Source organism: Eucalyptus grandis, chromosome 2 (genome assembly GCF_016545825.1).
Source record: "Eucalyptus grandis isolate ANBG69807.140 chromosome 2, ASM1654582v1, whole genome shotgun sequence".
Lineage (NCBI taxonomy): Eukaryota > Viridiplantae > Streptophyta > Magnoliopsida > Myrtales > Myrtaceae > Eucalyptus > Eucalyptus grandis.
The window spans coordinates 15610860-15630801 of NC_052613.1; the positions used below are offsets into that span (position 1 = coordinate 15610860).

The window sequence follows — 19942 nt, forward strand, 5'->3', positions numbered from 1 at the left end:
TAATTTATAATGAACATTCTTTGTCCATCATGAACATTTATGAAAGGTCCATTCGTAGGATTTGTGAATTGACTTTGCTTGGAAAGATAAGGATAATTAGTGAGCGGAGTCTCAATTAAGTAGGAGATTTAGGTCAAATTGATAAAGAAGGAAATCAAATCTGTTTTGTGTATTGACTCTGTTGGAAAGATAAGGATAATGAGTCAGCGGAGTTTCAATTAAGTAGGAGTAGGTCAAATCAATAAAGAAGGAAATAAAATATGTACTTGCCTTTCTAATAGGTACTCATACTTATACCTAAAGATGTATTCTAGTTTATTTAAGGCAAAAGAACGTTTCAAGTGCCATAACTTTGGCTAAAGGGACACTTAAGTGCCATAACTTATAAAAGGTACACTTAAGTGTCATATTCGAAAAAACGGATCGTGTCACTTCAGCTAAAGTCCGGTCAAAACACCAACGTAGCATTTTTCCGGCGAAGGTCACCCAAAACGATGCTATTTTGCACACTAACATGGCGAAATAATGCTAAAACGGTGTCATTTTGGGCTGACGTGATAAAAAAATAAATAATTAAATTAATTAATTAAATTTAAAATTAATTTTAGTTAAAATATTAAAAATAATAATTTTAAAATTAAATTTAGTTAAAATGTTAAAAAATAATAATTAAAACAATTAAAAAAAATCTAAAAACTTAAAACTTAAAAACTTAAAAAAAAAACTCTAAAAAACTCTAAAAACTTAAAAACTTAAAAACTTAAAAACTCTAAAATACTCTAAAATACTCTAAAAACTTAAAAACTTTAAAAAAAAAATTTAAAAACTCTAAAAAACTTTAAAACGGCATCATTCCTTTTTTTTTTTTTTTTAATTTTAAATTTTAAAGTTTTTTAGATTTTTTTTTAATTTTTTTTTTAATTTTTAATATTTTAACTAAATTTAATTTTAAATTTAATTAATCAATTATTTATTTATTTTTTTACCACGTCAGGCCAAAACGACGCCGTTTTTGTATTATTTTGTCACGTCAGCGTGCAAAACGGCGTCGTTTTGGATGTGCTTTGCCAGAAAAATGCCACGTCGGCATTTTGGTCGGATTGGCGAAGTGATTTCTTTTACTCCGATTTTGGCACTTAAATGTACATTTCGTAAGTTATGGCACTTAAGTGTCCATTTGGCCAAAGTTATGACACTTGAGGGGTCCGCACGTCGTTTATTTAAAGATGATCAATTCCCCCAAAGCGAAACACTGAATTGGAGGTTTCACATTGTTAATGCCTAAAAATTTTGACTAATTATTTAGGAATTAATTGCATAGAAAATTAGGGATTAATCGCATAGAAAATTAGGGATTAATCTTTAGCTCATAATAAAAAAATATTATAATCAAATTTTAAAGCAAAAATATTTTAAGAGCATTCATCACATAATTTAGTTCATTAATTGAATTTGTGTCGGATCGGTAGTTGAGAATGGACCTAAGTTAGTTGTGTGGATTAAGTTCTTAGTTTTAATTGACTCGGGTTTAGCCCTCAAAATCAAAAGGCTTTGGGTTTAATCAGAATAAGCTGCAAAGAGATTAAACCTATCATCAATTAAGCCCATAAGAAGTGCCATTCGGCCAAACCCATGCAAACTAAGGGCTGGCAGAAAATCATCACAGAGATAGGCTAGATTGAGCCAACTCAGTCAAGTTTCTGCCCATCAAGAGTCTAGCTAGAGAGTGACTATAAGTTAATTGAGCTCGTTGCTCCAGAAAGGCCAAACATCAAAGATTGGCCAATTAACCTAAATTAACTATATATAAACTTTGCCATGCCCTATTGATGGTTTTATCTATGCGTTGATGAGCCCAAGTGGGCCTGTCCGCCCATGTTGGGCTTAAAAGCCTGGCCTACAAGATAAGGGCCCATGGAGGAACGGATTCGATGTGAAAGGCTACGTTTTACGTTGAAGAGTTACGTTTGTTAGAGAAAACATAAGGGGGAAAGAAAAAGGGAGCGTACCCCTTCAACTTACACTCTCCCTCTAAGAAACGTAAGAGAACAGTACCCTTAAAACAATGTTTTTTCTCCCCTAATAACGACAGCACGCTCTTTGATAGAACGGGATCAGATTCTTCCTCGAACTTCAGCATTGGTGTTTAATCTGTGGACAATAAAGTACGTTTAATTCCGTGGTGTATATTTGATTGGTGATACATGTGATTTATGGGCTTGTCTTCCGTGTTCGTTTTAGGGGTTCGATTAAGTATCGGAACCTGTTTTAGGGAATCTGCTATAACCAACACTTATAATTAGAGGTAAGCAATTCATAATTCAGAAGATACATTTAGCGACACATGAAATAGAGAGAGAGCGAGAACAAAAGGAGACTCTTGGCCAAGCCCTTGGCCGAGATTCCTCACGACAACAATTGTCACTGCCCCTCACTGTTGACCACAATGGTTGTCGAGCCCCTTGATGAAGCTGCTTTATCGGCACTACTGCCCAATGATGATGAGATTGTTGCTTTTTTTTACGTTCCTCCATCGATGATGACGTGCTAGTCCTCCCTTTACGCTGCCAACGACTTGCAGTTTCAAGCCATCGAGACACGATACTAACCGTGACAAGCCGCTATCTTGCACTAACTCCATTATGCTGCTTCGATCAACCTACTAAGCAGCATTGTTGCGCCTCTTGGCTGTCACTGATGCCTGCTTGAGCTGCTACCATTGGTCTCGCCGCAATATGCAGCATGCATCAAACTAGATGAGCCACGAGTCATGCCCAAGTTCCTTTCCGAATAGCTTCACCGAGAAAGGCCCAATAATGTACCATCCTTAGCCGTGATTCGCCAGCCAACCGGCTAGGCATTGTTGAGCCACCACTGCGAGCACCACCAAGCGGCTGTCATTGCCGTGACGCATCACCTCGTCACGCTAGCCTAGCTGAGCAACCCCTTGGCCAGTTAACTGTTCTGTTTGACTGAGCACCTCCTTTCCCTCAGTCATGAACTATCGAGCTGGTCACTATCCAATCCGCCGTCTGTTGACACCTAAATTTTGGTTACCCGTATAGTCATTTATCAGATTAAAAATTAGGGGTTAATTTAATTCCTGAAAAAATATTAATTGCATAGCATATAAATTTAAGTTGCATTTATTTTGTTATTTGCATTTTTTGCATTTTATTGGGCCGGTGGCGGATATATTCAAATTAGATGGATCAGACCCATGAAGCGAATAGGTTGGCCCAAGCCCATGTTTTTAATTATCTCGTGGAAAAAGAGAAATTTTGAAATTTTTTCGAAATATAAATCTTTTGGATAAGGCATATGTGTGAAAAAATATTGCGATATTGCGATTTATCTTTGCGATATTGCGATTTCGAAAAATATTTATTGTAATCTTGAATTCTTATCAATAGTGATCGGTTGGTAAAAAATATATCGCGGATGTAGATTTGAAGGAAGAATCGAAAACCTATCTTCTACCCCCTATAAAAGCAATAGAGTACGAGGACCTTAGGGGGGCTTTTCTAGGTTTTCTTCGTCGAAAAGAAAGGAAGAAAAAAATCAAAAGGTGAAAAGATAGAGAAAAGTGCTGACAGCAACAGAGAGAGAGAGAGAAAAGGTAAAAAGTAAAAAGGCAGAGGTGAGGGGACGTTCACTGTTCATCGTCTACCTCACGCTCGCCGGCTCTGTTTTGCCTTCCACCCGCAGCCACGAAGCCCGCCGGACGCTGCAGTCTTGCCACACCGACGCCGCCTGGAAGCCGAAGCCAGCCGCGGCCACCTCGCTCGAAGCCCCGCCGTTGTCCGCCCGAGCTCTCCCGTTCGTGCCGCGCCGACCCACGATTTCGGTGACCCGTTGCCGCCCAACGCCTGCCCGTGCCGCGCCGACCCAAGATCCTGCTGTTCGTTGCCGCCGGAGACCGTCTTCACCGCCGCTGATCACCCTGCCCTGCGCTCGCGACTCGACGCCACCACCTGATTCCTGCGCCAACGTTGCCCAGAGCCTTTGCCAGACCCGATTCCACCTCCTGCTCCGCTCCTCTGCTCTCGCGAGTCGTTGTCCACTGCACCCGACGACAGCTCCAGCAACGCCGCGTCGACCTGCTGCTCTGCCGTGCCGCGACTCGGAGTCTTCTACCCGAACCGACTGACTCACTGCAGCCCTACCATGCACCACTTCCGATCCGACGCTGTTCTGCCTGAGTCCGATTGACCCGCCAGTCTGCTCGCCACATATCCCCCTCGCCGGAGCTCCGACCGTGATGCCCTCCGACGATCGGAATTCGCTGCCCGGTGACTAGCCGCACGAGCAAGCCCACTTTTGGGAAAAAGAGAAAAAAAGGAAAAAAAAGATTAGGTAGTCCTTTGATTGATTGATTTATTATTTTGTTTATTTTCTCCTATAGCTTGTTTTTAGTAGAATTGTTCCTTAAATATGTGATTGAGATCCCAATATGAAATAGTCCCTCAAGTTAGGGATTGACAGTCCGATTTTCGCGCTCGAAATCCGACTCGCAATCTTCTTACAAAAATCGACAATCCAATCTCGGCTCGAGATTCGATTCACGATTTAATTTAAAATTAGCTGCCGATCTCATGGGCGAGATATGGTTCGTCAATTTTTGAATATTAATCTTATCTTTTGTTTGATTTTCTATCGTCAAGTTGATTGAGTCAAATCTTATTTTCGTAAAATAAAAAATAAAAAAATCTTAATTAGGATTAGGTTTGTTGTCATCTTGCATATTTAGGATTGCAATCTTATTATGAATTTTAAATAAAAAATCCAAAAAGTTTTTTATTTGAATTGCATGTTAATTATGTATTGATTTTAATTTCGAGATTAAAGAAAAACACAAAAAAAATCATTGTGCATATTAGATTAGAATTGCATGTTTCATTTTAGATCATCTTTTAAAGATAAATGGCATTTTAGATTTAGATAATGTCTTAGTTTAAATTAGGATTTACTATGACTTAATACCTAGTTTAAATTAGATAGAATCTTAATCTAGCTAGATCATTTGAAATTTCATAAAATTCGTCTTAGGATAAAGTAGTTGCAATTTCTAGGATAGATTGCATTTTTAAAATAAAAAATGTCATTTGCATGTCATATAGAATTAAGTCCATGAAATGCACGTCATTTTAGTGAATATTGTTAGGTTCATTTCTAATTAGAAATTGCCCGTCATTAGATTAGGTCATTTAATAAATATCGCATGACATATACCCTGCATATTAAATTGCATGTTGCATGTCATTATAGTTGAAATAATTTTGTACGTCATTGTATTGCATTGCACGTCATTAGAATTAAATCATTTTGGTTAATTTAGATTGCATATTTAATTATTGCATGTTCATTAAGAAATTACAAAAATTCTTATTCATTCATATAGTTTATGACATATTGCCATGCCATATCATTTCATATTAGATTAGAAGTATTGTATTGCATATGGACTATATCTTCATTGAAAAAGAGGAAACAAAAATTGAGTAATTGCTTGTTAATTAGAAACCATATCTAGGGTTGTTGATATGAATTTTAATTTAACATTACAGATGCTTTCGTAGCTTTGGAGGTAAGTCATGCATTATTTAATTGCTTTCTTGGGTGTTAAATTGGTGGTTTGCGCACCTGCATGAACACCTCACATGTTAGGGAGATAATTTAAAATCAATTCAAGCTGCCTGCTAAACATTTTTTTTCAAAGAAGAAAGGTACCGAAAGAAGTTAGAGAAATCTAACGTAACCAAGTCCCCGTACCCAAATCTCTGGTTCGTAGGAGTAAAGTAAATCTCCCGTTACTTTACTAGGGTTTCTAATCGACCCACCAAAAATAGATTAGTGGCGACTCGTAGTTAAAATTCAATTGCATGTTAACAATTCAAACCTAAGTTGTGAATTGGTATGGACTTGGAAGAGCCCGAGTTAAGTTTAGGCTTAACAATCCATTAGCTAAACAGTTTACACCCGAAAAATTGGTCGCGACACCGTCCATCGAGTCAAGTTTGGCAACGTTTTATTCGATTTAGGTTAAAATCACATCCTAATTCATTATAGGGTTTGTTCGTTTTATGGAAAACAACTTCCGAGAAAACATTTTCCGAAATTTCCGGTGTTTGGATGGTGGAGAATATATGGTCAAAGAAATGTTTTCTGATCAATGAAAAATCTCCTTTTAAGATTGTGGAAAATGATTTCCTCTTTTGAGAAGAGGAAAACATTTTCCATAACTTCTTTCACTTGTTTCTTTTCACCAACACATTTATGCTTTCTTTTTCTTTTTGTCTTTTTTTTTTTAAAATCAAGTTTTAATTATTTTCCTTTTCTTTTTTTTCCATTTCATCTTCTTCCTTGGTGGCCGGTTGCCAGCTCGAGCCTTGCCCCAGGTCGGCAAGGCTCCGCCTAGCCTGATTTGGCGAAGCCAAGCTCGCCCAAGCCCGACGAGCTCGGGCCTTGCCGATCATGCAAGGCGAGTCCTACCGGCCCGAGGCGGAGCTCGGCCCGGCCGATTTAGTGAGCTAGGTCGGGCTCGGGCCTCGCTTGAGCTCGTTGGATTTGGCGGTGGAGCTTCGCTCGCCCGGATCGGGAGCTCGAGCTCGCTGCTAAATCCGGCAAGCTTGGGCGAGATTGGCCGAGCCTCGCCTAGCTCACCGGATTTGGCGACCACTAGGCAACTGGCCGTCGTCGGGGCATGCGGTGGTGGAGGAAGGAGGAGGAAGAAGGAGGAGGAAGGAGGTAGTGGAGGAAGGAGGAGGAAGGAAGGAAAAGAAAAGGGAAAAAGAAAAAGAAAAAGAAAGAAATAATAAATAATAATAAAAATTTTGATTTTTAAAAATATAAATAATTAAAAATTCATTTTTTAAAAAATATATAAAAAAACTAATTTTTTGGTCAATTAAAAATATTAAAATTCAATTTCTGATAATTTTTCCCAAACAATTAAATTAGCTAACGAATGGTGGAAAATATTTTCCACTTGAAATTTAGGTTTTGGTCGAACACCTAGGAAAATAGAGTCATTTTCCTGGATAGTGACTTCTAGGAAAATGTTTTTCGGAAACATGATATTTTTCGCGAAACGAACTGACTTAATCTTTCTCATCAATATCAAGTTTGAAAATTTGATTGATATACATATCCATTGTGAACCTCCAAATTGGGAATTTCCTAATTTGACAACATGCATAGGTTGGTAATCTGATCTCATGCCCAACATATGATTCTTGGCCACATGAAAAATTGATCAATTCTATCCTCAAGCTATTGGATACAATTGTTGGTTTTATTTGTCACCAAACTTGATTGGAATAGATGCGTTTTGACAATTTGATGCTATCTTTGGTTGATCTAATCTGGTTTAATTGATTCTCATCCAAAAACATTAGGTAGGATTAGAGTACATATTAGATAAGATTAGGGTATATATTTATAGATAACATCGCATGTATAGATAAGATTGCATGTTTGGATACAATTTCAACATCCATTAAGATAAAATTAGATAGCTTTTCTAGATAGATTGTATGCAAGTATAAGATTTATCTAGTTAAAATAATGTTCCGACTTAAATTAAGACTTGGCCTAATTTAATTCCCAAATTGAATTGGATAGTATCTTAATCTAGTTCATTTATTTTCATGATTTTATTATTCAAATTTTAATGATAATAAAAAAAATATCAAATGCATCTCATATAGAGTTGGTGCATAAATGCAATGTCGCCTTGCCACATCATTGCATTATGCCACATCATCATTGTATGCCATGTCATTTAGGAATTGTATGTCTAGATTTATTTCACTTCGCAATAACTTTGAAATGGCAATCATATCCCAATGCTCCTTGTGTATTCAAACTTCCTTCTAACATCTTGACCACTTTCCGATCCCTACTTATTGATACTCTTGTTGACCGTCTTCGACCAAACCTTGTCATATGTCGAGAACAAATCATCGATGTGTGCCAATATCGATACCAATTTTAGTCGTCAATAATGGGTCACATGCTCATCAATATTTAATATTCTGGTCATATGTCTACTCATATTGACAGCCTAGTCACTTTTTGGTGCATATAGGCACCCAATGGAGAGATACTTCCCCTTTGTCCATGGTAGATATTAGCTTGGTTGTTGATATGACATCTTCTATTGTTTGATTTGGAAATGATGTTAAACATTGTCAAATCAATAAGGGTTGAGCTAGTTCGGATGAAAGTCACAAACACGTGAAGAATGAGTTCCTTTGCAGCTTAGCTGGAAGGTTCAGTCTTCAATTTTCTTGCTCGGATTTTCTATTTCAGAGCCTTAATCCCAGCTCTCTTTCTAGGGTTTATACGCCACTCAACCAAGAAGGCGTGAAATTATGAAGAAAATCACCTAATGAATGTGAAGGTTTTCTTGGAAAAGAAGGAGAGATGATCATCAATAACAAATAATATTCAATAGAATTATAGAATCGCACGCATTGACATTAGACGACTTGCTTTTACATGATCAATCCTCCTGTCAAACCATAAACAATCCCTGTCCTCAATCCAAATACCCAAGAACTAATGCCTTGTAGAGAAGTTGATGTCAATGACTATGTATTGACTATCTAGTAAAGGCTGGCTAGAGAGTATCAAGATCAAATGAATTTCACAAAAGTCAAAGTTAAACCGAGTAAGGGCTCGTTTTGTTCGGCTTTTGGGGAATGCATTTGCCAAAATGCAAATACCTTTGGGTGAATGGGGTTTTCTAAAATGCAAATATCGTTTGGTAAAATTTGTACTGAGATACAACTTTGGTTAAAATACCGTTTGGTAAAATTTGCATTTGTAAATGACTTTTATTAAATTAAAAAAACAAAAAAATTATATTTTCTTTTTTGAAGTTCGGCTACTGGATCATCGGATTTGGCAGCCGGACCATCGGATTTGGCGGCCGGATGGCCGAATTTGGCCGCCTGGGTTACGCGACTTTAGACGGCTACTTGGGTCGCGCGATTCAGGCGACGGTTGCTTGGGTCGCGCGACCCAGTCATTGCTTGAGGTCTGGCGAGGGTTGCCGGGGTCGGGCGACCCTTGGCCGGCGGTCACCGATCGGCTTCTCCACCGGAGAGATGAATAGTAGAAGTTGTATTCCGAAAATGCAACTTCTCAATGGACCTCTACCCCTCCATTCCCCCAAAGCCCTTTCAACCCCCTTGGAGATGCAATTGCATCTCCCCAAAGTGCTCAAAAAATTGAACCAAACACCTTCGCTTTTACCCAAACCCCTTTAGAGCCCCAAAGCCCTTTCTACATGTTGAACGAAACAAGGCCTAAGTATTACAACATGTGGTTTGTGTGGAGCCCAGATCAATAAGCGTCCACTTTCAAAGAATGTATATAGAAGAGCATCGAGTTCGACTTCTGAATATTAATTGGAAATATGTAAACTAGAGGCGTAAGTTAGGTAAAACAATTATTAAAATTAGACCTGTAGTGAAAACCAAGTACTTGAGATGAGAACAATAATTATCATAAATAGCCGAGAGCAGTCACCAACATCAGATTTCGTGTTAAAATCAAATTTTCAAACAACAACATGTTCAAAACATTGACTCGGAAATAGGCCTATTGCGAACGCCGGGCTAAGTTCGCAATCCGACCCTTGGAGGTGTATGCAATGGCGAACCTAACAAAAAAATCCAAAACAATGCAGAAACCAAAAAGAGCATTATGATTCCTCTTGTTGTCTTTTGGCTTTCAATTCGTTAGACTTTAAGAGTTTCAGATTGTGATAAGAAAGGAGCAAAAAGGCAATGTTTCTCAGAGGAAGCGAAGGACAAAATACGAATTGGACCAGAACGTACCACCTTGGCTTTCAACGATGAAGACATGAGAGTGGGCTTCCTAAGATTGCGAACTCCACCTTCCTCGTCCTAATGCTACTTCAAATTTCAATTATGGCGTTCCACCATTTTTGGCCTTTTCTCTGCTTTGCATGTTTTTTTTATCCTTACAATAATTCTGTTTGGACTTTCCCAATTTGATAACTCCAAATTTACTTTATTCTAAACGGTACACTGTGTTGTTATCTGAATTGAGTTTGTTGATCAAGAATGTGTAAATTATTAATGGGTTATCAAAAAGTTGGGCATGAAGTGAAATCAAGTGAAATTATGTTCTCTTTTATTTAAATTTCGCTTATACTGATGATGTATGCTTTTATTTTTCTTTATATCCAAAGCCTTTTGGATGCATATAGATAAATCAAGTGAAATTATATTCTCTTTTATTTAAATTTCGCATATACTGATGATGTATGCTTTATTTTTTCTTATATCCGGAGCCTTTTGGAAGCATATGGATAAATGCTTGGTCATGGCCACTCTTTACGATAGCTTCCCATGTTTCACGTTGGCGTGTAATGATTACACCTGTGAAAAATCCTACTCTTGGATGTTGACTTTAATGGAGGCTGCCATAAGTAATTATTGAAAAATTCAAGGACTTAGATTAAATCCTGAAAAGATTGAGGACCAGTAACTTCGAGAATGGATATTCCTTTGTCCCTGAGAATGAAACCCTCCGATTATTCTCGGGACTTGATCTTATGAAAAAATTTAGATATCGTTTTCTGATTCTTATGAAAACACTTGATCTTAAAATTGAAGGAACATCAATCCGGTACAACTTTAGATAAGCTTATAATTTTATTGTTATAGAGATAATAAGCCATATATATATATATATATATGTATATATATATATAAAAAAAAAAAAGGAAGCCTACTTGTTTTTTTTGTTGATTTAGGGTATGAATTGAAATGAAAAGACTTTCCAAAATTTAGGCAATAGTATAAATATGAAAACTTGTAAATAGCACCAAAGGGCTTATTTGATATTGTAATGAAAAGCTGATAGATTAGATTGAATAAATTGAAAATTCAATTACTAGATTGCACATTCAATAATAATTTAGGGACTTGTGGTGACTTCCTTTCTTGTTTGATCAAATAAACGGACCATATCAAATATTTTATCATAGCTTAGATATTATTAGTATCATCTTCTATTTAGAATATTAGTTTGCTACCTCTAGATAGAGCTCCTATCAAGAAAACACCAAATTACTCTCTTTTGCAAATCTTCGCCCTCCTAAAATTCTCCCACAATTCTTATCCTTTGTCGCTCACGTATTGCCATCTCTCCTCCACCGCACAGCGCCTTCGGCGTCGCCGTCAATTCCCCGCTCCGCCACCGCCGTCGGAACCGTCACGCCCCTTTGTTACTGCCATCAACCTCCCTCTTGCTGCTCAATCTAGATTTGGATGCCATGGCCACGAGCTCAACTCGAGTGACCATGCCTCTAACTCAGATTTAGCCCGGCCATTACGGCAAGGTTGAGCTCGGAGGTTGCACCCATTTAACCTAATTTTAAAATTTATTGCATAAGTAAAATTCACCTTTCAGAAGCCCTAATATTACGGAAATGCAAAATTGCAGATAGGTGGACAATCTAATAGGAAGGGAAGGTTATATTTTTAGAAATATCGTTATGTAATTGGTATTTTTGGTATTTAAGGCAAATAATGACGCATCTATTTGATATATTTTGAAAATTTCATATTCATGAACTTAGTGTGCACGATCAAGTTAGCCAAATTTGATTAACCATTGTAATCGTGAGTGTAGTAAAAGTAAGAATAAATAGGGAAAACGACATGACTAATTAATGAATTTTGATTCAATGTACAATATAATCTATAAATTTTTAATTTGTTCAACGGAGTCCTTGAACTTTAGACTAACATGCAATGTCATTCTTGATTTTTTTTGTGTATATTAAATATAATTCCTAAACGACATAAAAAAATGCTTAATGTGATCTTTGAATTTGAATTAATAGAATAACAATATTGAATATTTTCACATTAATCCATGGATTATATTAGATATGTACTAAAAGTTTAAGGATTACACTAAATAAATCAAGAGTTTAGGAAATATATTACATATTGGGTTAAAATTCAGAAATCATATAATATAAATTAAACATATTTAACTGTCTCATATAGTCATATGCACGATGAGTAATATTTTAAATGAAAACGAGAAACGAGACATTGGGGACGGAAATGCGGGGGGCGTTCTGTAGACAACCGAAAACGGCAAGACAACGAAAGTAAAACAAAAAACAAAAGGAAAAAAAAAAAAAAAAACAGAGAAAGCAGAGCCCAGCCTACAAAAACAAAGGAGAAATCTGAAATGGAGATTCTTCACGCGAAGGGAGAGAGAGAGAGAGACTCCATTAGCCGCAGCAGCAGATCTTCACTAGCTCCTCCTCCTCTCCGCACGCCTCCGCTTCCTTAGAAGAGATCCCACGACCACCCCATCACCGATCCTGGTCCTCTCCCGAAGACCCACATCGTCGGACTGCCGATTCCGCCGCCGCGGCGGCCGATGCGTCGGCGGGGAGCGCGCGCGTGATATTCGATCGGATTCGTGAGAGCGGCGGCGGCGGCGGCGGTGCTGTTGCAGGCGGGAATGGGGTCCGCCGGAGGAGGCGCTGCGTCTCAGCGCATGGATGCGTCCATTGCAGGCGAGCTTTTCCTAGATTTTCGCAAATGTTGTTCGCTTTCGGAATTCGCGTTCTTGTTTCGTTTCCCGAATCCTCGGGTGGGTTTTGTTTTCTGTTCTTTATGGGGGAACTTCGAAGGGAGCCTAGCCTGTGAGCACGGAATGGAAGTTAGGGATCGAGCATTTCTGGATCTCCTGTAGAGATGTTGTATGAATCTGTGGATAGTTAGATTAATTTTATTGATTAGGTGGTGCTTTTCGCGGAATATTAACGTGGGTTTGATGCGAAATGAACGGTTGCGACCTATACTCTTTGGGTACGCCGAGCAAGTTTTCCGATGACGAACGGAGTTTCGGATTGGGTCTTGTTTCCTCTGGATTATAGAGCCGACCTAATTCTTGGGCAGGCTGTGTAATTGAATGTTTTGATAATTGAGCTTAGGAATTAGCTATGGAATATGGGGAATGCGCTCTATCATTGTGCACTTGTTATTAACCTTCTTGTTCTTGTGAAATCTTTAGATCAGGTGCAAGAGGGATGGGTGTCGTTGACTTTGTGGTGTTGTTTCTCGCTTTGGAAGTTTTAGTTTGTGTAGAGTCTAGTGCTTGTATGGTCTCTGGAGGCGACGCAGTATATAAAAAGGAATTCAGAATAAAGGCTAGTGTTGCTCTCATTGCAACTAAAGCAAGAGAAAAATTGAAGGTAGTGCATAGAAGTAATGTGCCAATCACAAGGTGGTCAGGTGGGAGAATATGACTTAGCAATACAGGGCCGATGGAGGCCTAGGAAGACACGTGGAAAATTATCATTTTCACCTGGAGGAGTTACTGACTCCTAGTCTTTGTAGGTCTAGAAGGTTTAAGACAAACCAAGAATTCGTTGAACCTGTTATCACTGTCAAATGATTGATTGTAACAATGAAAGAACAAGGTTGACGATCTTATGTGAATTTTTGGGTTGTAGTTCGTTTTGGATCGGGTCAGTGTTGATCGATTTCATAGTAAATTAAAATCCTTGTGGAGAAGTTTTGTGTTTCCTGAAGTACCCGGGTTGTGCACTTTTTTTTTCCTTTCTTTACTTCGTAGATTCTAGTGGTCATTTGGAAAGAACTGATGATGCATTATTCAGTGCTTCCATTAGTTGTGCTTTGAAAGCTAATAAACCTTGGGGAAACAAAAAGAAGAGGGTATTTTAGAAAATGTTTGAATCAGCAATAAATCAATCAACTAAAGGGCAAAAAACTCAGGCAGTTGTTTTTTCTTTGACTAGATTTTCAATTGGAAGTACCAGAAAATATTACCTTATGTTGTTGAATATTGTCTTTGCAGTTGAATAGGATGTTTGTAGTGCTTTTTTGTCCTCAAAATTCTCTTAGTGGGAAGTTTTGAAGCTCCTTGTTCTTTCATTGCATGAATACTGGAACAATGGTACTTTAAAATATCCTATGCTCTAACATGTTAGACTGTGACGCCTCTCCAATTAAAATAAGAATGATAGTTTTTTCAGGACTCCAGCAGAAGCATCAGCATGATCTGGAGAACTTGACACTAACAGCACAGCCCTTCAAAACGTTGAAGTTCTTTATTTTGGCTGTAATCCAATGTGTTCAAAGATCAATGTTTTATCTTCTCAGAAGAGGTGGTTGGCTTATGCTTTTAAGTACTCTGGCAGTGGCTATTGGAGTTCTGCTTGTGACTTTTGATGGCCCCCATGAAAAGGTATCTCTTTGTAGTTTGTTCATCTGTGGTGTCATGTTCATTTCATTGTGCATCTGTTTGTCTGCTTATGTGTGATACAGAGGTGGTAGGCTCAAACATGAGACATCTTTGTTGTGTTTCACTTTGGGATAAAATACTATCATGTAGAGGTTTTATATCTTATAATTAATTATGTGCCATGACTAGTAATTTTGGAGTTCATTTTTAGAATATAAATCCTGCCTGTGTCAGCTTTCTTCCCTTGCTGCTCCTCTTTGTTTTTCTCCCCTTTTTACGTTATGCAGCAGGAATTCTCCATCATCATGTTGGACCAATTTGGTAATTGCATGGCGAATTTTTAGTATTAATTTCTTCTTCTCCTTCTCCTTAATTTTTTTTTTTTTTTTTTTTTTGTTGGGGGGGGGGAGATTAGATTGAAGCTTTCTAAAGATCTTTTGATCTTTTGATTTTTCCCAGACAGCTACTATCAATTCTTTTAAATATCTTGGTTGTGCCTCCTTTGTTCTGAGTTTTTCTGCTTTGTGTATACAGCATGTCGAGGAGCTCTCTGAATATATTCAGTTTGGTTTATGGTGGATAGCACTTGGTGTAGCATCTTCAATCGGTTTGGGTAAGGAAAATTTATTTGGAGAAAATGTGATCCACTGCTGCTACTGGTGGCAATGGAACACATTGGGTTCCCCTTAAACACTCTGAAAGAAAGCTTGTGTGCTGTAGAACATTGTTGCTGAGTCCCTCGTAAAGGAAAAGGAAACATTTGGGAAGAACAGTTTTAGGTGTTTAATTTGGTCACAGTATATGCATCAATTTATGGGAGTTTGTTTGTTCTTTGTGGAAGATTTGATATCACTGTCTTTTCATCATTTAGTATATTTTTACATATGTGAGATGTGTGAGAGTTTCCTGCATGTGTTTTCTCCCACTCCTTTTCATTTTCTCTCGTTCTTCTTTTGAGTGATTGATGGCATTTCATATATTTTGTCATTGTTATTTTTTAAAATAAGCATCAAGTCATGCATGCATTAGATGTGATCTGATATGAGTGATGAAGTCTCATAAGAGCTGATCCTGCTGTGTCATGTTTATGATGTACATTAGCAGTGGTCCTCAAGCATTTCTTTTAATCATCACTATATTTGTGCATCACAATAAAAACACTATTATCTTGTCTTATCTTAGAACTAAATGGATGAGAGGATGAGTTCACAAATAATCTAAGTTGGTTGTGGTAAAGATTGGGAGATATAAAGTTTCAGCTGCTTTCTAACAGAATGTTTGAGCTATCCTCCGCATCCTCAATGAAATAATCCCGGATAACTGCAAGTGTTTTCTATGCCGTGTATCCTGGATATAAGATGGATGAGTCTTGAGATTTTTTAATAATTTGAGAGGTGTGCCTTATAAAGGATCCTGAATAGCTCTGCATTGTTTGATTTAGAAAAGAATCTGTGTAACTCTAGGCTTGTGAGTGGTATTCACCCTTCCCATGACCTGTATTAAGATGAAATGTAGTAGATAAGGGTGAAACTCGCAAGAATTGGAGCAGTACCCATAGGGCACAACTACACCAAGGTGCCAATATCACCCAATTAAGATTGTCGGTTTCATTTGTTTTTCTATTAGTCAATGGTGGTACATCTCCACAATAGTGCAGCTGGGATTTTTTCTTGTTGAAGGTCAAATTTGTGAAGATCTGATCAAGCATTTGTTGATAGGTCATTGTGCTTTTACCTTTTCATTTGAGAATCTTAAAACCAAAATATGTGGTTGTTTAGGAATGTATTTTATAGTCAAAATTACCTGCTGCTGCTTGGACCCTATCTGGGCTTTGCTATTCCATTTTTTGTTGAATAGCTTTCTAATCAGTTCTACTTTGTGCCTGTTCTATTTATATTAAACATAAATGACTTGGTTATACCTCATCCTATGGCTTGATAACTCTCATTACTATTGTCATTTCACGTGTCAGACAAAGATGACTGGTGCATTTTGCCTGCTTATCTCTGATGACGCCCTTTTATTTATTTATTTATTTATTTATTTTCAGGATCTGGTTTGCACACTTTTGTCCTATATCTTGGTCCTCATATCGCTCTGTTCACCATTAAAGCAATGCAATGTGGGAGAGTTGATCTGAAAACTGCTCCTTACGATACAATACAACTGAAAAGGGCTCCTTCTTGGCTTGACAAGGATTGTTCTGAATTTGGACCTGCTATGTTTATGCCTGTTCATGGTTTGCGGGTTCCCCTCAGCAGCATTTTACCACAGGTCCAGGTAGAGGCTGTCTTGTGGGGAATTGGTACTGCACTTGGAGAGCTTCCTCCATATTTTATATCAAGGGCAGGTGTGTGGACCATGAATTTTATAGTTTTAAAACAATATTTTTTGCTTTGAAGCTTGTCATCCTGAAGCTCTCAACTGCTTGGTGGTTACTGTTGAATGAGTAAAACCAATCTAGGAGATGGTTCATTGCACATGCAATAGGGGACTTTTCCAACACTTCTGCTTCCCAGAATTTTCAGTTCTGATTGAAAGGACAGAAACCCTCTGAATTATGTAGAGAACTTACTGTTATTCTTTCTTTTGAAAAGTCTGCTGAATCATGTAAAAAATCATCCTCAGTTTGCGCGAAGTTTGATGAAATTTCCATTATGATGATAGTACGTGTCTTATGTACCATTTGCCTTTGCTACCGTAGTGTTAATCCTTTGGTTAGGTTGGCCAAATGGTAGCTAATCTTGTGCTTAAAGTATTATACCAGAGTAGTATGAGTTCAAACAAATTTGATAATGTTTGCAGCACAGCTGTCAGGCGGCAGAGTAGATGCCATGGAAGAATTGGATGTTTCCGCTGGTGAAGGTGGTGGATTTATAGCTCGTTACCTTGGACGAATCAAACGATGGCTCCTCTCACATTCTCAACACTTGAATTTCTTCACAATTTTAGTGCTTGCCTCGGTTAGCTCAACTCCTTGTGATTTCACTGTTCAAAGTTAATTTCTCCTATTTGAATACTATCTTATTATGGAATCTGAACTATCTACGTACATATCTCATTGAACTTGACACATCTGTATTCTGTTCTAGTTGTGTATTAGGTTACTAGTTGTTGCTATATGATCACATTTATTTGCATTCCATTCAAGTAAGGATTCTTGCCTTTGTGATTATTTAGTGGGGAGGGGGCATTTTTTCCTAATGCAAATAAATGACTGGCATTAACAGGTTAAGTGAGGGATTATTGTGACATTCAGTAGCTAATGTCACTAGTTTGGTAATGGGCACGTGCCTTTGGAAAATCCTGGAGAATGGTTGGTGTCCTGTAGGATTACCTAACCGAGATCTGTCAAAATATATAGCAAGTCATCTTTTGATTGTTATGATCTCTACTTCAGTGGGATTTCTTCCAAGCGTTGACAACTTCATCAAGCTATTTATTTGTGCTATTACCACTCGGTTGCCTGATGTAGTGACATGACCCTCTTTTGTAAGTGACAGCTATTTAATATTGCTAGTCTGGATATTGGTTTAGGTTCCAAATCCTCTCTTTGACCTTGCTGGCATCATGTGCGGACAATTTGGGATTTCATTTTGGAAGTTCTTTCTTGCTACGTTGATTGGAAAGGCTGTTATCAAAACTCACATTCAGGTATTCAGAATCTTTTTTACTGTGCTCTTTCAGGCTGTTTATCCATTCCAATGCATGCTTCTTTAAGAACAGAACTTCCTCATTTCCTGTCTAACTTTTCTCTAGTTTTAGGCGTCCTTTGCATTTTATATTGTGGCTATATATCTTTGCTACAATCAACTTATAATGATATGAACAATACTCACAATGTTTCCAGATTTCGCCAATGTCTTTAAGCACTAATACTATAGGACATTCTATCTTTGATCCTTTATCTTCTGCAGACGGTTTTCATTATATCAGTTTGCAACAATCAACTTCTAAATTGGATGGAGAATGAGTTGATTTGGGCGCTTAGCTTTATCCCTGGTCTTTCTTCAGTCCTTACTAACCTCATTACCAAACTCAATGCTGTCAGAGATAAGTATCTCACGGCACCTCCTGTGCCCTCAAAAGTAAAGGTATGGCCTCTTTCTAAGAAACATTTACGTATTCAATATTGTAGACTCACTCTCTCTCTCTCCCGCGTGCGTGCATCTTGTTGCAACTCACAGAATGGTATGCTTTGCAGGTGAAGAAATGGGACTTGTCCTTTGCTTCAATATGGAACAGCATCGTATGGCTTGTACTCCTGAACTTCTTCATTAAGATAGTAACTTCGACTGCTCAAAGTAATCTGAAGAAACAGCAAGAAAAGGAGCTCAATGACTTGAGAATCCGCTTATCCTCAGCAATGAACTCAAACTGATTTGTCTGATGAAGCGACTCGATAATTTGCCACCTTTATATTTCCCATTTTCTTTCTTTCCCCTTATCTTTCCCTTACGGAACTAGAGCTATTGATTTATAGTGACGGCTCTTCATAGGTCACTATATAGGTTCCCCCGAAGATCTCCGGGAATTAGAGGAGTCCTCTTACAAAGCTTGTATAGATCTAGGAACGGGACAACCATAGGAATCCGGGGCTCTGCAATCTCCATTATAGACGGGGCAAACATTGTTTTGGGTGGGTTTTTGACCCTATTCTCAACTGTTGAAGTTCGGATGATGAAAGGTTACTATTATTCTTTCGGAATGCAAGCACCGATCATCTTTCTCTTGCATATTTAATGATCTCTGGTTGGCATAATAGCGCCCCGCACGTCTATGCCGATATTTCTTCAAGTCATCTTCTTAAAGTGTGTCGGATGTGACATGCCCTGCTTTAGTGGAGCATGTCCAAAGGAGATTTCCGCGTCATACGTGAGTTTTTCCGTGTTCACAATGATGTTGTCCATGATGTTTTTTGGGCCCCCTTACGAGAAAGAAGAGGTTCTGGGTTCCATCAGCTTCATGCTTTAATTGAGTGCCAACTGACTTGGATTGACTCGGTTCTAGAAGGTGAGATCTTTCTTAGAAAGAAAAGACACTTTGGACTGAAATGTAATTGAGACATCACGACTGATATAGTAAACGTTGGGCCTTCAAACCAAACTTTTCTGAGTATTGTAGACTAAATGCAATGGCGCTAGATATCAGCTAGAGATTAGTTGTTTTATAATTTTTGGTTTCGAAGAAAAGGTTTGGCGTGTCAGAGGTCACCGTCCATGTCTCATTGAAGCATGCTCAAGAGTCATATCATTCATAAAGTTCCAACGAGGGCCACGAGATATAATTGACTATAAAATCGCCGAGAACGTGATGCATAACAAAATATTTCCTTCGTCTTAGGTGGCTCCTCTATACGATTGCTGTTTCACGTTTTAATAATAGCAGATATTGAGTATGGGTAACAATTCTTTTCCCTAACTCGGAATCGAATCGAAATGTTTTACTCAATCATTTTTGTGGGAATACTAGAATTGAAGGAAATTTTAGAGAAAATTACCCAGTCAATTTTAAACTTATTATACGGATGTCAATTTAGTCTTAAATTTTTAGGTTTTGCTAGTTGAGTCATAAATCTTTGAGTGAAATTTTAATATAGTCATTTTGGACAATTTTCTCGAGAAATCGCTAACATGATGGCTTGCCATGTAAGATGACTTGCAATAAC

General features: G+C 37.9%; 1 protein-coding gene across 1 annotated transcript; it reads left to right on the plus strand.

The window, feature by feature from the left end:
- Window positions 1–12241: 12241 nt before the first annotated feature.
- LOC104424507 (vacuole membrane protein KMS1) lies at window positions 12242–19010 on the plus strand. The gene is made up of 8 exons (XM_010036959.3): window positions 12242–12580; window positions 14066–14277; window positions 14809–14887; window positions 16325–16624; window positions 17080–17237; window positions 17812–17928; window positions 18192–18368; window positions 18479–19010. The coding sequence occupies exons 1-8, from the start codon at window positions 12526–12528 to the stop codon at window positions 18653–18655; spliced, it is 1275 nt and encodes a 424-aa protein (XP_010035261.2). The 5' UTR covers window positions 12242–12525; the 3' UTR covers window positions 18656–19010.
- Window positions 19011–19942: the final 932 nt, after the last annotated feature.

Bases quoted from the DNA above. Each gene is read 5' to 3' on its own strand.
- LOC104424507 (XM_010036959.3), top strand. From the start codon at position 12,526: ATGGGGTCCGCCGGAGGAGGCGCTGCGTCTCAGCGCATGGATGCGTCC. The intron at 14,888-16,324 runs GTAAGGAAAATT...ATTTATTTTCAG, and splicing joins AGCATCTTCAATCGGTTTGG to GATCTGGTTTGCACACTTTT. The intron at 18,369-18,478 runs GTATGGCCTCTT...TATGCTTTGCAG, and splicing joins CTGTGCCCTCAAAAGTAAAG to GTGAAGAAATGGGACTTGTC.